Genomic DNA, 26,422 nt, shown 5'->3' with positions numbered 1-26,422 from the left:
ACTCACATAGCATGCCAATACATTATTTTTAAAATTGCAACATCTTTAATGAAGCAATAATTCATTTTCTTAAAATCTCCCTTAGTTATCTATAAAAAAAATAATTATGAGCTAAGCGCAGTAAATGAAAAGGGCAAAACATTATTCTGTATAATTAAATTATAATGACTTGCATATAGAGAAGGACGTGCCTGTACTGAAATTATATACTTGTAGTTGTTTTATTAACAAAAAATGTACAACCAGATGAAGAACAAAAATTTGCTTTTAAAATAAATCACTAACATAGACTACTAATAGAAGTACTGTAGGCGATTTAAAAAAATATTACTTCTGAATGAAAACTGGCACATCTGGGCAAAGAGGCACTTTGGAGTATCCTGTCACTATGAGACACGTGTCACTTTCAATGTCACTGCCTCCACTCATTAAATCTCTGGTTTTAAGGTAGAGTGCCCAGTTTATCTTATCGGATTTGGTCCAAATGTCTCTCACATAAACTCATTTTAATGTTACCATGTTCTGGAGACACTTGAAAAGACTACAGGGGATATTAATCAGGAAAGGGACTATAGAAATATAAAATATCTACAAAGTGCAAAAAAAACCTTTAAGAAAAGTAAACGATGGAATGTGAAACAGGAAAAAATGAGGGGTACAAATAAACAAGCAGAAGAGTTCATTTTCAGTAAAACATGTCCATCAAGTTGAATTTTACTTCCAAAGTTTAAGATTTAGGAAAAATGAAGCATACTGAATTTGAGATACTAATGCAAGGTTTAGAAAGATCCTTACACTAGCTGGTACGATTTGAGATCGCAATTGTTTTTTGGGACCTGAACCCATAGATGAATTACTTTATTTGAGTGCTTAAGAGGACTCTTTGGTCCTGAATTCTGACAATTAGACTTCAAGTATCAAGTGAAACCCATCCATTATCCATCCCGCTATATCCTAACTACAGGGTCACGGGGGTCTGCTGGAGCCAATCCCAGCCAACACAGGGCGCAAGGCAGGAAACAAACCCCAGGCAGGGCGCCAGCCCACCGCAGATCAAGTGAAATGTTAAAGAAAAAACAGCAATGTTCTGAAATTTGGTTTCCTAGCAGATTATATTAGCTGCTGTATGTTAGCTTAGCCCATTTTCTCAATCACATTAAATAATTAATACAAAAATACAAATTGGTAATAGTAAAATTGATTCTAGGTATGTCAGCATTTTCGTTAATGTTAGTGCCAGTCGGACCTCTTGACCAGGGTACAGATCAGGCTTTGGCTTGTCAGAACCCATGATACCCTGTAGGAAAATAACAATTCCGAAATGTTAAAATTATTAAAGCAGTGCTGCCATAAAAATAAAATGTGCAGTGGGTATTGCTGCTGCCTTCTCAATCCAGCAGAACAGGCTAATTGCCAATTACAAACTGGGCCTGTGCGAGTGTTATGGGCGAGTAGGCTCTTATGATGGACTGGCACCTTGTATACTGATGTCTCCTGCCTTGAGACCAGTAATTCCAGGATCTTGTGTCCCTCCACAACCCTGAATTAGATTTGGCAGATTTGAGAATGTTGTGTTATTTGCATAAAGACACAGAAGAAAAACAGTATTTAGGAAGCAAACACATCAGTAGCTAAAGAATATTTTTGTTCATCCAAAACAATTAACTGCAGCACTAGGCACCAGACAGAAAGAAGTGCTGAGTGGAACGCATCTTTTACTGGTCACACTCATACATACCCAGTCTAACTCTCACCTGGCCAAACAACATCTGACAACAGAATGTCTTAGGGAAGTAAAAGAAAACTGGAGACCCTGAAGGAGAGTCCCACGACTGCAGAGAACACATGCAAGCAGAAGTACAGCAGAGGACAACCCAGTTGACAAAACGGAAGAAGTCCCAGACTTATACGATTTGAACTTTACATTACAACCTAAAGGTCAAAAATGTGACAAAACAGCAGCAGTATCAGAACTAAAAATCCACAAATACAGGGATTGTTCAATTGAATAACAATTATAGTGTGTTACTTTGACTGAGACTATTGGCTCCAGCAGACCCCCGTGACCCTGTATTCGGATTCAGCGGGTTAGCAAATGGATGGATGGATGGATGACTGAGACTCATCTTAGTGGAAGAATAAGTTAGAAATACTGCTGTCTAGTCACTTTGATGTACAGTACATTCAGTTTCAAACCTTCGATTGTCACTTTCACATTACTTGTCTGAGTCTATCAAAGTGTACATAATAAGTAAATAATGAAATGAAAACTACACTAGAGTTCCATTCCAGTCAATGTGGTGTAGTGATAAAGGCTTTGGACTTCAAACCCTGAGGCCCACTACTGACACTGTGTGACTCTGAACGAGTCACTTGACCTGTCTGTGCTCCAGTTGGAAATGTTACCAGTTGTCTCATAAATGTTATAAGTCGCCTTGGATTAAGGCATCAGCCAAATATGTAAATGGAACTGCATTATATTACATATCAAAGATAAGCGTAAAAATGTGGAAGGGAAAAGTAGATTGGAGAAAGAAAAGCAACAATGAACAGCTAAAAAGGGAAGAGATCAATAAAGAGAGCACAGAATCAGAAAATGATAAGAGGACGAGAATAGTTACAAGTGGTCCATTAACTTGGAGCTGATTATACCTGACTAATTCATGTACAGAGCATTCACACATTTATTTTTTACATTTTGATATTGTTAGATATACTCACAGGAACACTGATGTTTGTTTTGTTGTTGACACACAAAACAGATACAAATGTGCATAGTTTTACAGTAAGAAGAGGCAATAAATGTTGTACTGCACCCTATGCCTTGTTTTTGTTTTGGTCTGAGGTTCCCAATTGGCTATAAATTTATAAGTGTAATGAGTCAATAACATACTTTTTCTGTGGTTTGTTATTGCTATGCAATTGTTCTATTCACGTTTTGTCCTCGGTCTTAGATTGTAAGTGTAACTTTATTATATTAGTCAATTTCAAAAATGAACAGCAAAGAGACAGACTTGAAATATACAGTATGTTGCAAATACTTGTGCATACATTTACTTTACAGAATGTACATGTCCTCCTGACATGTTGTGTTGCATTCAAACCAGACAGTGAAATCACGTGTCATCTGCCCAAGCAGGACGTTCTCCCTGCCTAGAATACCACTTGGGAGAACACCCAAGCACAATCAAGCATTACCAAAAAAGGAAAAAGAACACCCAAGCTATTATAATAAAGGTTTCTTGAAATGATCTTTCATTACATGGTTGGTGAAATCAAGTCTGAAATGAACATTATAAAGAAAAACTTCCAACATTTGCAAAATCCTCAATTATAGCCATTGCCTGGTGCTGTGATTACTGCCCTCAAGATTAGATTGCAAACTCAGCAACACTCTGAATGAAGAAAAGAAAGAAAAATAAACTGCCAGGTTACAAGCGGAAAATGCCACTTTAACTAGTAATGCATTTACTTTGGGAGATTTAGAAGACAGCAATGGACTGGATTCAAACATTGCCCATGACAACTGGGTTGATCCCAACTGTACCTGCAGCCCCTCTTCAGTTCATGTACAGTACACATAATATTCCCTGTTAATTTATAAGTGAACTTCTATATAATATTCACTGCCAGAAGTGCACAACACATGCTGTACAGATGCTGCCCTATCCCTCTGCCTCTGACCAGGTCTGCTATACTTTGATGAACTGTGAAAAACAAATATATTTTAACAAAAAAAAAAAAAGAAAAAAGTCAAATTATAAAGTATTTTCATGTTATTCCAATTAATTAATATCTTTCTGCATAAAAGCAGTACTGAACTGTAATTTAACATTTTCTTTGTTAACAGATTTTGTCAGTCGCTATAAAAAACAAAGACAACCCTTTTTTAAGGAAATCATACAAAATTTAACATCTGTAAATGTAGTTTTATTTGGCAATTCAAGTAATATCACAGAATAAAACTATTCAAAAAATAAACACAAAAACTATACACTGAAAAAAATGTAAAAATACAGTAAAAAGGACAGCACCAATGGGTGCCAACCAAAAACCTTCATTTACTTTATTAAAAAAAAAAAACACACAAAATACCCCTAAAAAGCACAGTAATTTCTATTACGTAATTAATAAGAAAAAGACTCTTGATTCACATATACACTCTATTAAGGTAAATGACACAAGGTTTTACATATCTGGTACTGTGAACTTAATGACGTTAATATAAATTGATGTGAATTATGTGGTATTCTGTCATGTTAAGGTTTTTGCTTACGCATTTTTTTTATCATATTTTTTTCTTTTTGCCATTACTGTATGCAACTCTACCAAAGTGTTTGGGCCGAGCACATGTACAAAGCTAGGATTTAATAATAACTTAACTTAATAATAACTAATGTTAAGTCTAGTTCACATGTGGTTAAAAATAATTGTCCTTGTAATATAAAATGTAACTTTTTCGATATTTGTCGCATTAAACACGAGGAATTTAAAACTAGAACATGAGTCCGCTAATTATGAGGTCGCATTGCTAACGCTAAACTTTGAACTTACCCCCTCACCATTGCGGCCGCTGCTTAATAAACCGTTTAAAAATTCTTTTAATTTGACGCTTGCGCGTCACCATAGGTGGCCGTAGTAAACAAGTTGGTGAGCTGACCATTTCTGCACCTTATCTCTGATCGAGCCCCTTGCTCATAAATCATTCATTTTCTTGCACATTTTCCTTGACCTATTGGCGTCTCGCTCTCTAAGGGGGCGTGGCCAGGTCAAGCCCGAGCTCGTGTGATTGGGCAGGTGCATTGAGGAGGCCGTGTGGGTCAGGCTTGCGTCTCCACACACACTCACGGCTTCAGAGATGGACGCTCCACAGAGAGAGGGGACCACCGAGAAATCAGATCAGTTCAAAGTAGCTTTGTTGGCATGACACATATCAAAATGTTTTGCCAATGCAGAAAGTTATATTGTTAACAAGAATGAGAGTACAAAGATAAGGGAATACATGATAACACACTCCTCATAACAGTCCCTCCAGCTTGGGTCTCCATGTTTGATGGTGGCTGCCATCTTCTTACCCCCAGGCTGTGGCAAATCAGTCTGTACTGAGTCAGTCCTTGGGGTCTTTTGTCGTGACTGTGCAGGTATGGTGCCAAGGTGTAGTCCTGCTTCAGCTCCCATTGGCATTCCGGTTTACTTTAGTGCTGTTTTTGTTGTTGCCCTTTGTTTGTGCATCATGCCCTGTTTTTGTCTGCAGCTTTTCTGGTGCTGATGCCTGAATTCTTTTTTGAATTATCACATTATACCAAATGTCCAAGCCATCCTCACTAATAATAATAAAAGTAAAAAAGTCTTGGGCATTGTTGGACAACAAAATTCTGTTTCACGTCTTTTTTCTCATAACAAATATTACAACCCTGCTCCAATTACTTTTTATTAAATGCATTTTTTTTAATTAAGGATGCTGCTCCAATTGGTACTCGTGCTGTGTCAGTTTAGATTCACCAGTTATAATAATCTGTACATCTTAGAGTATTCAGATAAAATCAAGCACAGTCCACTGAGACAGCGTCAGGCCAGAATTCAAGCCCACCTAGAGCAGCAATGCAGCAGCAGTAACAACTGCACTGTCAGGGAGCCCTGAAACACCACCCTAGGGGGGCATTCCTTTAAACATTACAATTGACATCCTGGATTTTCACACCTAAGTCAACAATGTACTCGCCTCCATTGGGTGAAGTGTAGTTTTCACTGCTGGACCTCCTTCTCTCTATCTCTGCTTTTTTATTAATATAGGCAAACCTTTCCTGCTGTTCTTGCAGCCAGTGTGATTACAGTCTTAACTGCTGCCACTTAGAAAGATAGCCAGGAAAAAATGAGAAAGTCTACAAATCATTGAAGCTTTTGTTTTAATTCTGATTGCTGTTCACTGAAAATGGGTTTACTAAAGCAAGCAAAGTAAGTTAAACTCCTAAGGACAGGGAAACTCTGAAAAAGGAATGTCTTGAATCCAGTGTTTCATCACAATGTTGGAGAGAACTGGTGACGCATCAGACAGGTCGCGGTCATTCACTTGTTTGGGGCCAATTTACAATCACCCAATAACCTTGAAACGATTTGTGAATTTGCAAAAAGAGTATATATACTCAGGAGCACAGAAAAAAATGTTAAAAACAATCAAACCCAGATTTCCAGAACGGTGAGGTGGCTCAACACCAAGATAGAGTATCTGAGTTGGTCTGTGATGATCTACAAGATTCGTTTGATAAGTATGGTAAAAAAGCAAGTTAAACACCATTTTTGGGAAAATAAAGTGCTTCCAACATCTGTAGAACATAAATAACGATTCACTTCTGGCTGAAATGTGGCCTGACCTAAACTGAAGAGTGACACTTGCAAGTCATGACATCACCAAATTAATTGTGGTGCCATCTAATAGAAATTTACCAAATGTATCAAACCACCCTCCTATTTTTAACAAAACTTTAGTTTTTTTAATGAAAGTATTTATACTTTTACAATGTAAAAGGTGTCTCCATATTTTTATTTGACAATGATAAATCTGTGGGTCATATTTGTGGTGTCACCTGTAAATTGAAAGGTGATGTATGCCCCCATGAGCATTTAGTGCCACAATCATCTCAAGTTGAGACACCAGCCCATTGCAGGGCACACTTAGTCTTACGTCAATTTATAATCACTAAATAATCTAAGATGCGTTTCTTTGAAACACATTGGCAGTAAAAACAACGATAACCCACCTGAAACATTAGAAAACTGATAAACAAGAGGAGACCGTTCAGTAAATCAGGCTTGTTTGGTTAGTTAATAGCAAATGGTTCCAATTTTTCCTGGTCATATTCTTTAAAAGTGTCCGAGGTTTCCTCCTAAACAACATGACTCGGTAGTTTTCTCCTGATGTCCACAACTCTTTCTGTGACAAAGTGATCCATGCCTTCAGTCTTGAATGCTTTCCCCCTTAATTTCACTTTCATCTTCAAGTATGTGATTTCTTTTTTAATCAGAAGCATTCTGTTGGATTTATTTGAGAACTTCAAAGACCTGGATTAGGTCATCACGCAGTTTAGGTCACTGAGGCTGCAGTGCAGGACATGTCCTAAAGTCCTAGGATGCATTTAGTTTTGTTTCTCTGCACAGTTTCTGTTATTACTATTTCTTCATTTTGTAATGTAGTGTGACCTGCACAAAGTACTCGACATACCGTTGCACTAGTACATTATCACGTCTGAGTATAACATTCCTTGATTTATATTCAGCTGTTTTTACAATATAACTTTAAATGAGAATTTCCTTTTTAACTTCTTGCATAGAAGGTGAGATTGTTGCATTACCGTAAACCCTTTGATGTTTTTGAGAGATGGCTTCCTGTGACATGTTGTCAACCCCCCTGCATGTTATCGTACATCTTCCTTTGTCTGTGTATAACACAGGGAGAATGTGCAAACCCCAGACAGACAACAGTGGGTCAAGATTTGAACCCTTGAAAGCTTCTGGAGCTGTCAGGTGGTAGTGGTAATTTTGCCCCCAATGAAGCCCATAACATGTACTGTAGATGCTCATAAATGATTGCTTGTCGTTCTGTTCATAAATTATTCTGACCTGTTGTACTGTAAGTGTGTGCAGCACACATTTTTATCATATTATTTAGTATCAGGGAAAAAAAGAATGAGCAAGGGGTTGGAGCAACCGAGAAGGATGCAGACTTGGCCTGCAGGGATGAACAAAGTTTAACAAGCCCAAGAAATGAGAAGTCTGTTTACACAATTGAATAGCAGTGTAACACGATGTCTGACCAGAACTGTGGCTTGAATTCTTTGGAAGGCAAATATAAAGGTTAATTACTCATCGGGATAGACTTAACAACACAGACGAGACAAGGGCTGTCTTTTAAACCCGATGATTGGCTGCAGGCTTTACTACAGGCAGAAAACAGATCCTAACCCCAAACTTGTGGGAAATTATCAACTAGAAAAGCATTTCTCATGTCAGGACATGGCACTTTGACTTTATCAGACACCAGTTTTGCTTTGATGATTGATACTGAGGCTAACTCTTTTGACTCCAGTACCACACCAAACACTCTATTATCTGAAGTTGTCTCAAAAAATAAAATAAACAGTATTAATCATTTTATATTAGGCAACAGTTGCTTGATCAACATGCCATTCATTTACTGGGTTTGGATCTTCCTGACATTTATTAATGCTGGGGATCGTGTGTATGGACCAAGTGTTTGACACTTACCCAGGAATCCTTCTGATCAGAGACCACCACCTTCAAGGAAGCTCACGGGCACACCCACGCTCCATGGCATCTTGCCGGGTGGACAGACTCATTTATCTTATGTGCGTGTCTTTTGAGAGATCATGGAAAAGCTGAATGAACTGTAATGAGATGAGCTCATCAATGCTGATACACCTTTCTTGTAAGCTGCACTATTTAAAACTCGTATTTCAATTAGCTTGGAATTTTCTGATTTACACTGTAAACCTTCCATTCAGTTTCCCCGCCATGAGTTTTTTAGTTATAATACATTAACCAACACACAGACACACACACTGATCCCAGGCCAATAGAGAGTTCCTCGTCGACCTAACACAGGAACCTGGAGAAAACGCACATGCACGTGGACAACTACACAAAAACAGGGGTCAGGGTGTGCACTCGACCCACGAGCTGTAACACTTCCTTGCCACCATGACCCTCTTTTTACTTCACATTTTTTTCCTTTAGATACAAATAGGCAAAATATGAAAATATTAACACATAGATTAAGCAGGTTTAAGAGTGTTATGTTATTTTAAGAATTGTTATGCAGTATATGCTTTTCTAATTTGAAAAATCAATTTTCTCATTTAAACGCACGTTCATCCATTCATTTTTAATTTATTTAAATCCATTTTTGGTCTAAAAGTCTATCCTAGCAGCATCAGGCACAACCCAGGAAACAAATCCAATGCAGTGCCATTCTATCACAGAGTACAGCAAGACAATCACGGGCACACCCACGCTCCATGGCATCTTGCCGGGTGGACCGACTAATTTATCTTATGTGCATGTCTTTAGAAAGCGGATACAAAAAACAAAGAGCTTTGAATGAAAACTGCCACAGCTGCTAGGGGAATGTGCTGAATCCACACTGAGATTGCTAAGGCCAGGACTGTGGAGGTGTAGAGGAGCACTGCTGGTCAATATGCCACATGCGGTATGATGCGCGTCTTGTAATTACAACGGACTGCAGCTTAAAGTAACTCAGGAAGGAGTTCACCGGTCACACAGAATATGGTGCAATAAATTATCTTCACGATGCATAGTGATTCATGCCAATAATGTGCTCTTATGTTATATATAAATAATATTTGTTTGAATCACTTCAGTTTGAGGTAGGGGACTGCAGAAGCCCATCTACTGTATGTTTTTCTTTCCACATGATAATCAGAAGAACATTTCTGCCTTTAAATGGATGTCACTCCATGGCAAGGCACACACTCACTCCCACCCCTCTGCCCATCTTTGCTTTGGATGGAAGTTCACATGAGCCTGAGGAAAACCCGTAAACAGAATGCAGCCAGCCAGGTCTTGAACCAGAGTCTGAGAGGCGTGACGCTTGAGGAGTATTACCCTACCATAAGCTTCAGCTCGTAGGACTATGTATATGTGCTCCTGAGAATTTGTTTCTCTATATCATCTTGCAGGACTCTTTCTTCAAATAACAAGTTTCTCTACTGCTGCAGAACATTTCTTATATGGAATATGAACGCGGTCTGGATAAGATTTTTATAAACATGTTAATCGCTTTCTAAATGCAAAATCCAAGCCAAGCCTCATTCTAAATTATGTAGGAGATGTGGCAGCCCCATGCCCACTGGCATATTCATGTATAAATACAAGACACAAGTAGGTTTCTCCATTACTTTAATCAGGTGCCCCGGATAAACACCCTAATTAGCTGCTAGAAATCCTGAAGAGAAATATCCTGGTAGCATTCCTAAAAGCATCTGTCTATGAACCAGACATGTTTGGGAAATTAAATTAATGAATTGTGTAGGTGGTACCTGATTACAACAATGACCACTGTGTTTTTTTACATTTATTAATTTATTTTAACAAGTTTGGGCTTTGTACAGTGCTGATCTCTGACATGATGAGACAACTACAATATGTCATGAATTTTCCTTGCATTTAACTTCTTTGCTTGTTTTATGTTTAGGTGTCTGCAATTGCAATGGCAAATCTAATATTTGCACTGTAGACTCTCGGGGATTTCTCTGTCTGAACTGCATGGACAACACTGAAGGACGCAGCTGTGAAAACTGTAAAATGGGATATTTCCGCCAAAAACCCACAGGCCGTTGTACTCCTTGCAGCTGCAGTAACCTTGGTGAGTCGTGTTTTAACTGAGTTAGTCTTACAAAGCTGCCATGTGCCGACCTACTGATGTCTTCTGCTTAACTGTTCCTGTCGAAGAAGAGTGTGTTAGCTCAAATCATACAAGACAATCCAAGCAGTCCTACCGATGTGGCTAGCCAGATGGTCTCCAATTCATATCACCAGGCACCTGGTTCATATTTTACTGCTGACTCTTTGTGTAAGAATAAGCAAGTCAAAAAGGCTCAGCTGTTAGTGCTTGTGTTGTTTCCATGGATTTACCAATGTCCTCAGCCCATGGTCCACCATTTTAGATGTGAGATCTTTGTAATGGTCTTTCTAGTATATCTCAATTTCATGTTAATGTTCCTAATTACTATATACACCGTTCACGTTTTATAGACCCACTTATTTCAGTAATGGACTGCTGAGTTTTGGAGCCCATAAAACTAGACTCAAGGATGGAACCAAACCTGGACTTGGTGCCAGTCTATCACTGAGCAATCACGGTGGAGAATCCAGAAAGACTGATTGAACTGAGGATCAAATCCTAGTCTTTGGCGGTCTTTGACAGAAGTGCTAACCACTGTGTAGCGCCTTAGCATTATCCTCTGCAGATTAAATTGGCTCATTTCACTTAAAAGTAAAGGAGAAAGCCTCTCTTGTTAAACGACTAGAGAGCTCCCGTGTTAAGCACTCATAACTTATTTTTGCCCCTTGGTTCAGTTTTTGTTTTGCAGTTGCAGCCTCTGCCACTTGGAAAACAAAATCAACAAATCTCTGATTTTAAAGTAAAGATGTTCCCATCCTTTTACCTCAAATTTACTCCTGAGTTTATCACTTTGATTTTGAAAGATACCTAATGATGGTGTACCAGCCAAACACAAACTCACAGTGGCAATTGATATTTTCAAGCTGAATTTAGACTGTGAGGATACCAGGGAACGCTAAAGGACATAACCATCTAAATATTTGCTTCTACAACCTTGAAAGGGACCATCAACAATGTACTATTAGGCCCAACCACAAGATCTAAAAAGAAGTTATTTAGCCTGCTGATCAAAGTAATGTCTCAGCAGCTTATAAGCCACAGCAACCTTTCTTCAGTGTTGGGCTCACTTCTTAACTGTAATGCGACGTAACGATTTCTGTCACTTTGTATTCAACCAAAAAATGAGTTTAGCAATGGAACACTGAAATCTGAGCTGAACTGCTAGTGGAACAAGCTGCGGCTATCATTGAACTCACTGCGGCTGCATCCAGCATCCATATTCCTCATTTAATGTTACTCACCTTTGACTTCTAGGCTCTCTGACTGCACAGTGTGACAGTAATGGGCGATGCAGCTGCAAACCTGGAGTAACAGGAGACAAATGTGACCGCTGTTCAACTGGTGTCACCCTCACTCGGGATGGCTGCCACAGAAGGTGAGAAGCTCTTCTTGAATTGCTTGTCGGGCATTACAGAATGATCTTCTCCCAAGGAGAATTTACAACATTTGACACTGAGCATTTTAAATGCATTTTCTGTTTTCTATTTTTATATATAGATGCAGATTGAAAGCTAACAATCAAATAATGTCAGAGTCAAAGAACTGCCTTCCATGTTTCTGTTATGGACATTCGTCTGATTGTACAGAAACAGACGGTTACAGTGTTTACCCCATCACTTCTACATTCGACCATGGTAAGTTAGTGGATCGACCAACGTTTCATCCAGGATTCCAACTTTGCCACCAGTGCAGCCAGTTCAGGCCAGTAAGTTCAGAAGCTGAATGAAAAATGTTGTGATTTTATGGCTAAGGTAGGAATAGGTGACTCTGTACTTCTGGTTTGAACAATTCAGTGAAAATGATTTCTAAGAAGACACATTAGACAAAAAGAGTATCTTAAAAAATATGTAGGAAGCATTTTTAAAGACAGGAAGCTGATTGTCTGATTTGGTGTTTTATTTATATTTGGTAGTAGGTAAGAAGGCCACAGCCCAATAAACATGGCGCCTTGCCTGCCAAATGGTTCTCCATGTGTCTGTCCAGAACAGCCTGCTAGCGTGCTGGGCTAATTGCCATGCTAAGCAATTCCAAAAATTGTATTAGTATTAGTAAAAAATATGTGTATAATTAAATTATGTATTAAAAGCTTACAGTTAAGTTGTCATGAGTACATAGTAAAATGAAAGTGTTGCTTGCATGTCTCCCAAAGTCTAGTGACAGAAGTAAAATACAAACAGACAAAAAGAAAAGACAAGGAATGCATCTTATTTAATATACAACATATAAGGTGTATATTGATCAATATGGGTAGCTGTTGTGTATCATTTTGACCTGTGGATTTGCAACGTCACTTTTTCTTCTAAATTAAATAATCATGTCTAACTTGTCGTTTAATCCAGATGCTGATGGGTGGCGAGCATCTTTCCGAAATGGTTCCCAAGTGCAGTTCCAGTGGTCACCCAAACACCGTGATTTGTTTGTAACATCCAAAGACAATAATCTTGTCTATCTGCATGCACCAGGTATGAATATTATTGAAGATAAATTAAGAATTCTTTATAATGAAACACTTGAGAGCAGGGAAAGAAATAAAATCCTTTCCCTCTTTAGCAGTAGCAGTAGAACTCTTTGAATAATGTTAAAGAAAACACTGTATGCCTGATGACCACTGACCAAACCTAATGTTTGCAATCCAGCAAAGTTCTTGGGAAACCAGGTGATGAGTTATGGCCAGAACCTTACCTTCTCATTCAGAGTGGATCGAGGCGGCCATATTCCTTCACTTAATGATGTGATTTTGGAAGGAGCGGGACTGAAGGTTAGCCTGCCACTCACAGACCACAGTACTCCCTTACCTTGTGGCCAGACAAGGATTTATACCTTCAGGTATGAAACAAATCTATCTATCTATCTATCTATCTATCTATCTATCTATCTATCTATCTATCTATCTATCTATCTATCTATCTATCTATCTATCTATCTATCTATCCATCTATCTATCTATCGCCCTTCATACTCTAAGTCAGATGGTCTGCATTTCCTCCACACTGTCAGGCTTGATGAAGTTCCAAGCAGTAGATGGAGTCCACAACTCACTTCATTGGAATTTCAAAAGCTGCTAGAGGACCTGACTGCCATTAAGATCCGAGGCACATATGGCCAAAACAGTGAGTTTCTGGATTTGTATTAAAATGTGTTTACTTACCTTATGTTTAATTTATTAAATAGCAGTGAAAGTAGACTAAAACGATAACGATGCAGTCATTTTATAACGTTTGCTGAATTAGTCACCTATTTTTGTCATTCTTTCAGGTTTAGCATATCTTGACAATGTAAGCCTCATCTCAGCACGTCGAGGTGCTGGTGTACCCGCAACATGGGTGGAGAAGTGCAGTTGCCCAGTAGGCTACCAGGGTCAGTTCTGTCAGAACTGTGCTCCAGGGTACAAGAGACAGACTCGAGGCAGCGGGGCATTTGCTCCCTGTGTGCCGTGCAACTGCCCAGGTGGCACGTGTGACCCTGACACAGGTAAAGAGTTTGCCATTGTTTTTGCAAAACCTCTATAATGACTTAAGCTGCCAGATAATCTAGTTCCAATGTATTGGTTTTTGCTAATATCCAATCCATATTTGTATATTACAGGAGACTGCTATTCAAGAGATGAATCTCCATCTGTTTTAACTCAGTGCCCAGCTGGATTCTATAACAATCCCTTAAATCCCAGTAGTTGTTTGAAATGTCCCTGTGGCATTGGTGCCAGCTGCTCAGTCACCCTGGGTACTCAAACAGTAGTCTGTGATCATTGCCCTGTAGGCGTGACAGGTAATGGAAACACTCTTTCTTTCTTTCTTTCTTTCTCATCATCATCATACTCATGATCTGCAACCTTGACACAGCATTTAATGAAACTCCACACACCTATAATACCCATCCCTGTTTTATGGGGTAAACCTCTGGGGTTGGTTGATATGGCATGCACAGCTTCAAATCCTTCTGATCTTTTTTGCTGAAGACACCTATCGGTTTACTCTTTATTATAAAGATGTAATTTCCTTCACAAAATATGGTCCCAAAATGGCTTACAAATGAGGGTTTTTTTTTCAGATCTAGTGGGCCAAAAATAGAGGGGAACCCCAAAAAGCTTAATGTCAAGACAAGTCGTTTGTGAGGGTTTTCTCGTACAAAAAAACTGAAATGAATTCTTATGAATACAATAATACAAAATAATTTAAAAAAACATATTACAGAATAATGCAATACATAAAGAAATAAGACAAAAACATAATAATAATAATATCAAACAAAAAAGAAATAAAATGAACAAATAAGAAGAAGAGAAGCTGAAGTCAGAGATGGAATGCTGGGTAAGCCCATAATATATGGAATATACTCACATTTTCACAGAATTCACTCAATGGCTGCTTGTAGTGCAAATGATTCACAGAAAAGGTATAGCAGCAAACAGTTTTGGCCTTTCAAAATAACCATAATTATGGCTTCTGTATTTGGAAGTGTTCCTATAACGTTTTGAAAAGCAACAAATCAGTCTTAACATGTGCTCATTTTACAATCAGTGATGACTGCCAAACATAACACTGTCACAGTAAAATACCTTTTGGCCTTTTATGATCACACACACACAAAGTTTTATTAACACTCTAATAATTTTAATTGACAGGTCCACAATGTGAGATGTGTGAAGACGGTTACTTTGGAGACCCCATGGGTAAGAATGGGCCAGTCAGGCAATGTCAGAGATGTCAGTGCAATAACAACATTGACATCAACGCTTTAGGAAATTGTAATCGGCTGACTGGAGAATGCCTCAAGTGTCTGTACAATACGGCTGGCTTCTTCTGTGAGAGGTGTCGTGAGGGATTTTACAAGAGCTCCATGGTCCTCGGCTCTGCTCAACGCTGCACATGTAAGATCTTTACAGAATTCATACACATGTAGGATTTTGGTAATGTAGTTAATAGAATTGCTGATATCTGATTGTCCGATACTATAGATAAGCTAATGGAGCATCCATGCGGAGGTATTAGTTGAAAATTGGGTGTGGTGGAGGTGCCATTTAATCTCCTTTTATGAGAATTAAGAATTGTCTTTATTTGTGAGGGGAAGGGATGTAAAGAAGCAAACTTTATCTGTCCCAGTGTAGGAATGGCCTGGTAATTGTGCTAGTTGGAAGGATGGATGATTTTGGCACTACTTTTCAGTGTCTTTCCAATTACACATTTCCCTTTAGTATTCATTTCCAGGGTTCAAAACACAGCAAAGATTAAGATGTTTATTACATTTTAATTGGTATGTTTTAACCTACAGCATTAGCACCCCTGGACCTTTAAGAGTCCTATACAGGCTTTTATACAATTTAAGAGTATATAACTACTACAATTAGAGTACCTACATAAAAGACATGGACTTGACATAATAATAAAGGACACATGAAATAAGAAAAGATCTGGAAATGTTTCCTTACCTTTACAATCCTACTCCATTTTGTGCAAGTTTGATATCTTCATATATAAAGCAGGAATCAATCCTGGACAGGATAAAATAAATATGCATTTAAAAATTTGTTATTAAAACTTAATCGATTAAACTTGTACTGAAGTGCCTCGAAGGCTCATTGGAAAGATTTCTTATTTGGATATTCCAAGCTGTGTGTTCTTTACAATAACTCTCTAGGTAATCAAATAGAAAGGTGCAGTTCAATATCGATCACAAGGTAATCTTGTAAAGATGCTTTCAAGACAAGAAGTGCAGGATGTCGTTTGCTACGTCTATTTCAGCTTCCTCACAGTCACAAACCTTGTTTGTCAGATTAACAGAACCAGACTTAGGCAGTACTTACAAAGATCTCTGCATAAACCAGATAAAAGGTGGGAAAATATGAAAAATGAGGTACACTTGTCTGCATATTAAAAACAGAATAATTTAAATTATGAAGTCAAAACTAAGTTTCGAAAAGGAACTAATATATGCCATTTCTTCTAATTCCAGCATGCGGCTGCAATCTTTTTGGATCTCAGTCACTGCAATGCAACAGCAATGGCCAGTGTCAATGCAAGACTGGCTTTGGAGGGCTCAAGTGTGAACAGGCAGTGTGCCCAACCTGCTATGACCAAGTGAAATACCGGGTAAGGTCTAATGACTGACATGTTGGCCGGTGTTGAGTTGTTATACATGTTTTCTCAGCTGGATTTGATTGAGCATTTTATTAGGACACACACATTGGCAGTATGTGTCCAAAGGAGTATGCAACATGAGCATTACAGCGGCCTTTAAATGCTAAAAACACACTGAACCACCAGTCCATCCAGAAAAAGGTCTTTGATGGAGCCTGCATATGCAATGCAGAATACCAATAAGCCAATAAAAGTCATCCACCCATTGCAGCTGGAGCCTTTCCCAACAAGCACGTCCACAAGGCAGGAAGTATACTGTTAACAATTGAAATTTTATCTACAGTATTTTCTAAAATATTTCTGTACTCTTCATTCTTTCAAGGATGGATGTTTGAGACGTATTTTGCTCTATCCTCTTGGTAGACTTAGAAAAAAAATCATTTTTGTCATGAGTTTGGTTTGTCACTTGTCACATGTTGAAGATAGATAGATAGATAGATAGATAGATAGATAGATAGATAGATAGATAGATAGATAGATAGATAGGACACTATATAAAGTAGAGATAGATAGATAGATAGATAGATAGATAGATAGATAGATAGATAGATAGATAGATAGATAGATAGATAGATAGATAGATAGATAGATAGATAGATAGATAGATAGATAGCACTTTATTTGTCCAAAGGAGGAAATTTACCTTTTATTGAGGCTCAATAAATAAATAAGCAAATAAACATTTATAACATTCTTTCTCTGCTCTTTTCTTTGCTAGTCAATATTTAATTTCTTGGCTGTTAAAATGAAAGTCAGAGGTAAGCCCAAGACACCACAAGCGCGACACAACACTTTAAACAGCAGATGCCGTAATGTCTGTGGGTTTTTTATTTCACTAAAGGAAAAGCTCAGGATCAGCTTCTTCACATTAGCTGGAGACTATAATTTAGAAAGCTGGACAGGCAGTCAGAAACAGCAGTTAAAATTACTAAACAAAATACATACTTTATATTGGAAAAAAACCCTAGAATTTATCAACTAAAAACGAGGCATTTAAAACACGAATGACAACAAAAAACAGAAAGACGTTAGTTCATGAATTAGCCTAGGTAATATAATGGCTGTTGTAGATTGTGACTTGTCTCGTTGGTGTCACTGTGACTTTGACTAACACAGTCTATAAAGAGTATATGGCACTTTATTCTTTATTGACAAGTGCATTTCTTAGAGGAGTGTGTGTTTTACATGAACACATATAACACTGGCTTTGTACAGCCACATGGTACACATTTGATTAAAGGATAGATAAACAAAATAAGTGAATTAAGCCTAAAGATGTTTGTAAAGTGTGTCATAAAACAGGAGGATGGCACAGTCTGAAAGTACTGCATAACAATCATTTATGGACTTACTTGAGTCATGCTTATCCAGTTCATGTACTTTACGTACAAGCAGTTATTTCTAAGTATAATTAACAAGGTGGCATGTTCATAACTCAAGGTGTAATGCTTGGCTTTTTTTGCAGATGGAGCACTATCTTGGAAAACTGAAAACAATGGAGTCACTTATTGAGAATCTTGATGGTAGAAGAAATCCAGTTAATGAAGCTGAGATGGAGAAAGCAATCAGAAAAGCAGAGACCACTATTGCTGAGCTGCAACAAGATGCACAGATGGTGTCAGGTAGGAACTTTCAAAGAATTGCTGCCTAATTAAAATGCATTTGAAGTTTCTACCATATTTGTCTCATCAGTACCCATAACAGAAATAAAGAGCTGAATGCCAAATGGTGGACAGTTTTGTACACCACAGGTTTCCTTCATGCACAGCTATTTATAAGTAGTCTTTATGTAATAAAGCAAGATGCAGTACGCCGGTGCAGTGCTCAGTACTTTAGCCCTATGGCTGAATGCCGGACAACGGTGCTGTTTGTGAGGAGTTAGGATGTTCTTCCCATGTTTTTGTGAGTTTTTGTCTGGGTGCTCTGGTTTTCCTCTCACAATCGTAAAGATAAGAGTGTGTGGTTCATTGCTGAATGTTATGTGTACTGCGAGGGATGACACCCCATCCAGTGTTGGTTTCCACCATAGTCCTGCTGCTGCTTGGATAGATTCTGATCCTGAACTGCTTTGAGCAGCTTCAATAATACATGGATCAATAAAGCATACTTCTCAGTGTGGATGACATTGTGACATTACAGTGTCATAGTTGAAGAAGAAATGCTCTCCCTATGTGTATGTGGATGTTTCTCTGAGTACTCTGGCTTTATACCCACATCCCAAAAATGTCTTATTCAGCTGACACCTATTTTCAGTGTGTGTGTGAATGTGTCCCATTTGTGGTTGATTTCTGCCTTCACCCAGCAATGTCACGATGGCTTGCCTCTTTGACCCAATAATTTGTTTAAACAGGTTTAGAAATGGATGGCTCTTTAAATGAATTATATAGAAAGAAAAGTCATATAACAGATTATATTGGCTAAATAATATATTAAACATTACCACCATTTATGAGTAACCAACCATATGGCCATCCTAAGGCTAAATGTTCAAATCAATCTTCTCACCTTGAAACTTTTATTTTGCTATTTTTTTTTTCACTTTTGTTATCATCAAACAAAAGTCACCTGTCACCATATATGCACCACTGTACATCACTAGACATTGTACAGTACAGTATTGGTATACTTGGTCTGAGGTGCGGAAGTGTAAACATATACTGTATATACTGTACTACATTTCCAATTGTAATTGGAATGCAGCCTGATCCCCCTGAACACAACATGGAGTATCAGCCGCTGACAAAGACTGAATGAACAAAATGCATTTTTGGGTCTCATCTAGTAAGTGAAAGGCAACCTTTTTCGAGTTGCGGCGCACTAAGTCCAAAAATTTTCTTTCGCGGCGCACCTGAGGGACTGCCCATAAATAAAGTCGTGACGAGAATAAACTGTGTATGAATTTTTCTAGATAAAGGTTAATTAAAAGTACCGTACATAAAAACCGAGTGATAATCGTTGAGAATTAAATTACAAGGAAGTATCGAATGCTTGCGTCACAACAAAATGTTTTTCACCACAAAGAACTGGAAAAGGTAACTGAGTTTACAAAGTTTACTGTGTTGATCAGCGGTGTCAGAGGGAAAATAAGGTTAATTTTTCCATAGTAATACTCAGACGATTAAGTGGTGAGAGCTGCAGCTACAGCGAAACGTAGCGTTCGTATTTTCTCGTTCTGTATTTGCTCCGCCTTCTTCTATCCGTACAGTGAGCGAGATCTTCTAACAACGAGACTTTTTAAGTCTCACGAGATGTGTTTTTGACCCCGCTGGTGTTGATGTTATGATGAATGGTGAACAGCGAAAATTTTAACTTGCATTCAAAATAAATACATTCGTTTATTCAACAATCTGATTAACCGTTATCTGTTTTTCCAACATGAAATATATATTTTTTAAACATTATCTTTTTAATCAGCCAAAAGTTGTCAACTAAGTAATGAATGCCCTTTGAGTAGCTGACCAAAGCAAAAGAAGTCTCAGTTATTTCCCAAGGTAAGAGCTGAATGCAATTAAAATTTTAAAGCAATCCACAGTTTCTTGCCCTTCCAGCTAAGGATGTCATCCCCCATCCCTGCTCTCATATACAAATATGTTATGTGGGCTACCCAGCCATACTAAGTCTTAGGCTGCATTCAGCTGTGTCCTTGCATTTTTGGTGAACACCATATGTTAAAGCAACAGCTGGAATACCGCATACTTGATTTATAAATCCCATAAAAATGTGTAATGGACAACAAATTACAGTTTAGTGTTCTAAAAATGTATATGATGCAGATATCCAACCATCACTAGAACAAATCAATTTCCTTTCAAGATGGTCTTCAGCCTGACAAGGACCTGAGGGTGGGAGACAGCTGCAGCCAGCATTCTCTTGTCTTTGACTTAAAGCTGTACAGTAACCTCAGCTGGTTTATGTTTCACTCCCATGGGGATCTCCAATGCAAGAGACATGTGGGGAAATCTGGGGTCACAGAGCTGCTCTATACTATTTCTCAAAGATTTTGTAATTCAGCCCAGTGAACATCTTACTGCCATTATGTTCCTAATATCTTTTGAGATTCTACCTTAGTTTCCCATCTGAGATGGATTGACATCTAAATTATCGATGTAGACCGCAGTGCACCATGCAGTGTATATGTCTCTGTTATGCGTCATTTGTTATGGGATTGGTAAAAAAGGAGTGTCAATGTTTATGAGGTGCCGTCTTTTGGAATGACAGAGACATAGCAACTGACGGACAAACAGAAAGACACTTTTTACCAAGGTGGATTGTCATCAGGCATGTGTTTGGACGTCCTGTTGCTGTCTGCTATCGCCTCTTTAGCATTTTCTCAGACATGGCTCAGCAACGTTTTCCCAGTAATTGCTTACAGATCTCTGTGCTATCTTTAATATCTGTTCATTTACTCCAAAACCACATAAAATGATCAAAAAGTTGATGCTTCAAGGCAATATTGACTTTTCTGTGGAGCCACACTGTTCATATAAATCATGGAAAGACAGCCATCCTGTTTTCTTTGACACCCGTTCCTGTTCTGGCCTTTTACTGAGTGCCAGAATTTTAATGTGACTTGTCTAGTTTTTCCTATCTCCGTCTGTTGATGCAAATGATCCCATGTTTTTAATTTTATTCTTAAAAACTTTGAATTGGGTTTGAGACATTTAAGTCCCAGCACTGTTACTCTGGCAGTCTGTTGGGCCTGTCAAAAACTGAGCAGGTCTGACACAACGGTCAAGGTAGATGAGCAGGCGTTAAGGGTGCTGAAGAGAAAATCCACGGCATTCAAAAGCGGCCCTGTTCATAGTAAGCAGTCTACTCTTCAAAGGTAGCTGAAAAAAAGAACAGCAAAAGTTAACCAAAAATCCACCAAATGAAGAAATTCCTGTGACATAATTATGCAAGTTTTTCTCATATTTCGCCTTTGGGGTATGTTTTGAATCTCCAGCAGAAAGACCTTAAATCAGGAAATGAAGTAAAGGCAGGATAAAGATCGGGCTATAAAGACAGGGAGTGGATAAAGACGTTGGGGTGGTATGGTGGCTCACTGGTAACCACTGATGACTTACTGCCCCAGGGAACTGGATTTAAATCCTACCTGGTCACCGTGTAGAATGTACTTGCCTGCCCTACCCTTGCTAAGGTTTCTCCAGGTAATCTGTTGTGCTGTCACATCCCAAACTCACACGGTTTAGGCTGAGTGTGTAAAAGAGAATCCTGTGATAGAAATTTCACTGTTTCTCTGCTTTGGCCTTAATACCAATAGTGTTATTAAAATAATCAGGTTCAAAAATAATCTAATTAATGAATAAAAGAATTGGTTATGACAGATTCTTGTATTCTTCTTGGCACATGGGGCACTGAGTAGCCATTTCTTAATCATGATATAGGCCTAATGGACATTTCGCCTTGTACCATATTTTAATGTGCTTGTATTCCAAAAACATCAATGCGTCCATTTTCTGATGTGATTAATCAAGTTTAGGGTTGTGGGGTTGCTGGATGTTGTTCTGATTATAAGTGTGTCATGAGGACACCAAGCTCGAATGGGGCACCAGTCCATTACAGACCACATGTCCACTTCTACCAATGCCTACTGTACATGTCCCATTTAAACTTCATTAGATTTGGGAGGAAACCTGGAATATCTGGAGAACATCTCACTCAGACATGGGAAGAAAGTACAAATTTCATACAGATAATAAGGGGGCCAGACTTTAAAATCCTTTCCTTGGAGTTAGTAGTTAGTAATCTTATATAGATATTAGTGTTAGCCACTGTGCCGTGATGCTGCCTACTAAAAAAAAATAAATGGCTTCGGAACTTCAATTGAGTTAAACCCCAGTTTTATAAAGTTTATTAAGTATGGACTTCACCACTACCAGAGTTTTACCTTACAGCAAGTACCCCAAATGACACAGTGGGTTCAGAATACACACCATTAGATAAAGCAACTGGAGTGCACTACATCTGGAGAGATCCTGTCCTTGTGATAGTTGACGTTATTATTGTTGTCTGATAGGAAGCGGACTGTTTCTTAAAGGAATTCTATTACTTTTTTTGTGATTGATGTTTAATTGATTCAAGCAATTTAACAGACACATAAAAATGTCAACTAAAAAAGGGAAAAACTAAATACCCCAAACAGCGCCTTGCGCCCCTTCCTCAAAGCCACCACTCCATCCCACTAAACTCAAACAGAGTCTAGCAGTAGAGTCAAAATCCACAAAATGCATACATGAAGAGGACGAAAATAGCCAGGTAACTAAAGCATCAAGTGAGCTTAAGTGTGCTGTAACTGTGACGTCAGTGTCAATTTATTTATAGTATACTGTATAGCACATTTCAAACAACATAGGAATGCTGTGGCCAAAGTGCTTTACAATAATAGAATGAAAAGAAAACATACACATAACATAAATAGAAATAAAATATATGAACATAAATAAAATAAATAAGAAATAGAAGTAATGTTACATAATCACAATGAGGAAACCATCAATATTACTGAAGGTCACGGAAAGCAAGTGAATAGAAATGAGTCTTTAATCTTGTTTTAAACAGTTCAATTGTAGACGACTCCTTTATGTGATGAGGTAAAGAGTTGCACAGGCGAGGAGCAGCAGCTGCAAACGCTCTGTCCCCCTTAGTTTTACACTTGGTACGTGGGACAACAAGAGATAAGTGACCAGAAGATCTAAGCACATTTCGATGGCTGGTGTAAAACACACAATTCAGATAAATAGGCAGGAGCAAACCCATGTAAAGATTTAAAAACTAGATTTTATAATCAATTCGCAAACTGACGGGCAGCCAGTGTAAAGAAGCTAATATTGGAGAGACGGAGTCAGACTTTCTTGCCCCAACCAGGACGCGAGCGGCAGCATTCTGGACCAACTGTAACTTGCGTATCAGGGATTTGCTAATCCCAGAATACAGCGAGTAGTGTTCATTGTTGAAAGTGAGGTAGCTCAATTCTCAGCGAAGTCTAAGAATGTTCCATTAATCCATGGGGTAGACTGTTTGCGAAAAATTACATTGAAAAAGAAAGATTGATAATTGTCAAAATAAAAAAGCTCAGGAGATTTCCATTGAAAAGCAAGACGTTTTAGCTGCTATAGTGCCAGGATGCAGGAGTTCATACTGGTGAGAGGTGAGGGAATGCTTTGAAAAGTCCGGCAAAAGTAGATTTGAGGAACAGAAATGATATTTACAGACAGAAAGGATGAAAGAAACTGGCTTAACTGGAACCATAAAAACAAAACAGGAGGACACGGCCAGAACATATAAACCAAGGGGACAAAAATAAAAATGTGCTTGAGGAGAAAAACCCAGGATAAAACATTTCTGGAGAAAGTCTATGAATTATTTGGAGCTGGGTGAATTGGTAGTCTGGGTTTCCGGAATACAAGAGTTTGATTACAGTTGAAAAATGTTTTTTCTAGATTTGTTAAAAATAATATTTTGTTTTTTCTTTATAGACTCTGACCAGCAGTTGCTGACCCGTTTGACTGGGGTCAAGACTACACATTTGAACCAATCAGGATCTTTAAATGATATCTCTCAGAAGGTGGATCTGACCAAGACACTGGCCAGGGAATATCAGGACTTGGTTGAAAAGATTCAAGCGCTTATCAGTCAAAACAGGAAGAGTCTACTACAAATGAAATCAGACCTGGGGACAGTGGTAAAATTCTAACTTTCATTTTTTAGTATTCAATTCTGTGGGGTTTTCTTTATCCCTTTTCTTCCTCCATATTTAAAACATCAGCTCCTGCATTGCCAGTGAACTTCAAACTTATTCTCAGAGGCTATTAAGATTGAAAAGTTTATATTGCTCACATTTGTTTTGAACTCTTAGCTGAATTTAGTATGCAAGCCTGTATAATTATTTATTGTAAATTCCATTCATTTCTATTAAAGAATCCATTGTATGCCCTGTATGAGTCTTGCTGTTAGGAAATGAAATCTTTACAATTTAGTTACAAGGTGCACTTTTTTATGAGGAACTACCGTGCCTGATAGAAGCAGCACCCAACCCGCTGGCCTTTCTCCGAGTGCCTTAACATGCTGAGCCCTCAGTGCGTATCTAGGTTAGACTGTCTGCTGCCCCCCAAATGACATGCTGCACAATGACCCTGCACTCCTAATGTGGTCACCAAGCAGGGGCTCTGATAATGGATGAACTCCAAACGTATTCATAAAAACCATCTGAGTTCATGAGCAACATCTAAAATCTTAGTCTGAACATCAAAATTAGGCATGTACCCTATTAAAAAGAAAACAGTAACCCTTCATAATATCATTGATTACTTTCATTAAAACTTCTCTACAATGAGTGAATATTTTCAACTTTACATTAAAGTGCTGCAAAAAAGATGCCCAACTAATGAAAGCCTGAGTTCTAAAGGCACAAAGAGCTTACTGAATATGCAGTATGTCTGTTAACAATTTATCTAAGAAGGTTATTATAAAGTGTTACCAAACTATTTATGTTTAATGAATACCCACTGTGAAGTTTTCAAGTCTAGTAACAGTACTGCTTGACTATTTAAAAAAGGGGGCAGCCCTTTACACTAAGCCTCTCTTATTACAGTGCGACTAAGCACGATTACTGTGTATGTGTGTGCAATTCATGATAGGAGGTGTGGAGTAAGAATGAGACAAATGCAGTGACCTATAATAGTGCAGTTTACACTATTACAATATTTAACGTCCTTAGTGTTAGGTTCCCCCAGGAAGGTGCATGTTTTTCAACAAGGAAAAGTTTTATTATGTGTATTAGAAACATCAGTATAAATGCAGTAGGAAATGTATGACTAGTGTCCATTGCTGTACCAGTGCAAATTTAATTCACGTCCTTTGTGTGACATGTTTTGAAAGTCACCAACGCTATTGGGACAGTAAAGGCGTGTTTCTTTGCTCACTTTTCTTATATTTTTCTGCTGTTGTTTGCACATGAGAGGGCAGAATGTCAGTGCCTTATCCACACAATTGATGCCGCCCATTGTGTTATTGTAGGCTACCTATAGTGACTTCCACGTTTCCCTTGACCTGCACACTGACCGTTGCTGCATTGCAAACAGTGCAAATGTCTTTCTTGCCCTTCTACTTTATTGAAATAAATTTTGGCTTTTTGTCATGCAGCTACTGCACCATGCTGTTGTTTGACACCACCAGACATATTATGGAGGTTCAGTCATACAGTGCCACGTGTGTCAGTTTTACTATCTATGTCATCGTCAGATGACCAATTCATATTGTCATTGTCACTATTGCTTGATTCAACTAATGGTTCAGTTTCAGTTTGCTCTAAAACTGGCTTTACAGCGTTTCATTTGCACACAATTGTTGCTTTGGTTGAACATTCCACTTGACTCACGATTATGAATGAGTCGCCATAAAGTGGCAGAATGCAAAGAAAAATTAATGATTTTGTTGCCGCATGATATTGTTTCATCCAAAAGAATAGCACTTTGAGCATTCTTCAGGTTTAACACTGTATATGCCACCAAAACAGGTTTCCTCAAGTACTACTCAGGGTTAACCATTTTTACATAGAATTCCAAGACTGGGTGATGCTAATGGCTAAAAGGTTAATAATAATAAGCAATTATAGTGTGCACATTAATAAGAGACATTACAGAAAAGTGTTGTAAAAGAAGTTTTTGAACCAAGTTTTACATTTTCCTGAACTAATTTATGACAATATGACAATATGGTGTCCTGAGGCATTTAGAACTAATTTAAATGAAAAGTTAATATAATATTAGTCATATCTAAGATATATTCTCAGTCTTTAGCTATTATTATTATTATGGTTATGATTATTCATGTAGATATTTCTTTTAGT

The 26,422-nt window shown here is 38.1% G+C and overlaps 1 protein-coding gene across 1 annotated transcript in view; it reads left to right on the top strand.

The window, feature by feature from the left end:
• Positions 1–26,422, top strand: part of lamc2 (laminin, gamma 2) — a 43,270-nt gene that overhangs the window by 2,164 nt on the left and 14,684 nt on the right. The window contains exons 2-13 of the mRNA XM_039735486.1: positions 10,229–10,399; positions 11,693–11,813; positions 11,936–12,072; positions 12,778–12,900; positions 13,075–13,264; positions 13,436–13,548; positions 13,694–13,909; positions 14,024–14,203; positions 15,060–15,305; positions 16,388–16,524; positions 18,038–18,194; positions 24,051–24,256. Of these exons, the coding sequence (XP_039591420.1) occupies positions 10,229–10,399; positions 11,693–11,813; positions 11,936–12,072; positions 12,778–12,900; positions 13,075–13,264; positions 13,436–13,548; positions 13,694–13,909; positions 14,024–14,203; positions 15,060–15,305; positions 16,388–16,524; positions 18,038–18,194; positions 24,051–24,256 (1,997 nt within the window). The remainder of the gene's footprint in view (positions 1–10,228; positions 10,400–11,692; positions 11,814–11,935; positions 12,073–12,777; positions 12,901–13,074; positions 13,265–13,435; positions 13,549–13,693; positions 13,910–14,023; positions 14,204–15,059; positions 15,306–16,387; positions 16,525–18,037; positions 18,195–24,050; positions 24,257–26,422) is intronic.

Source organism: Polypterus senegalus, chromosome 14, assembly GCF_016835505.1.
Source record: "Polypterus senegalus isolate Bchr_013 chromosome 14, ASM1683550v1, whole genome shotgun sequence".
In the NCBI taxonomy this organism is placed as follows: domain Eukaryota; kingdom Metazoa; phylum Chordata; class Cladistia; order Polypteriformes; family Polypteridae; genus Polypterus; species Polypterus senegalus.
Note: the sequence above shows the minus strand (reverse complement) of the source record. Positions and strands in the feature narration are given on the sequence as shown.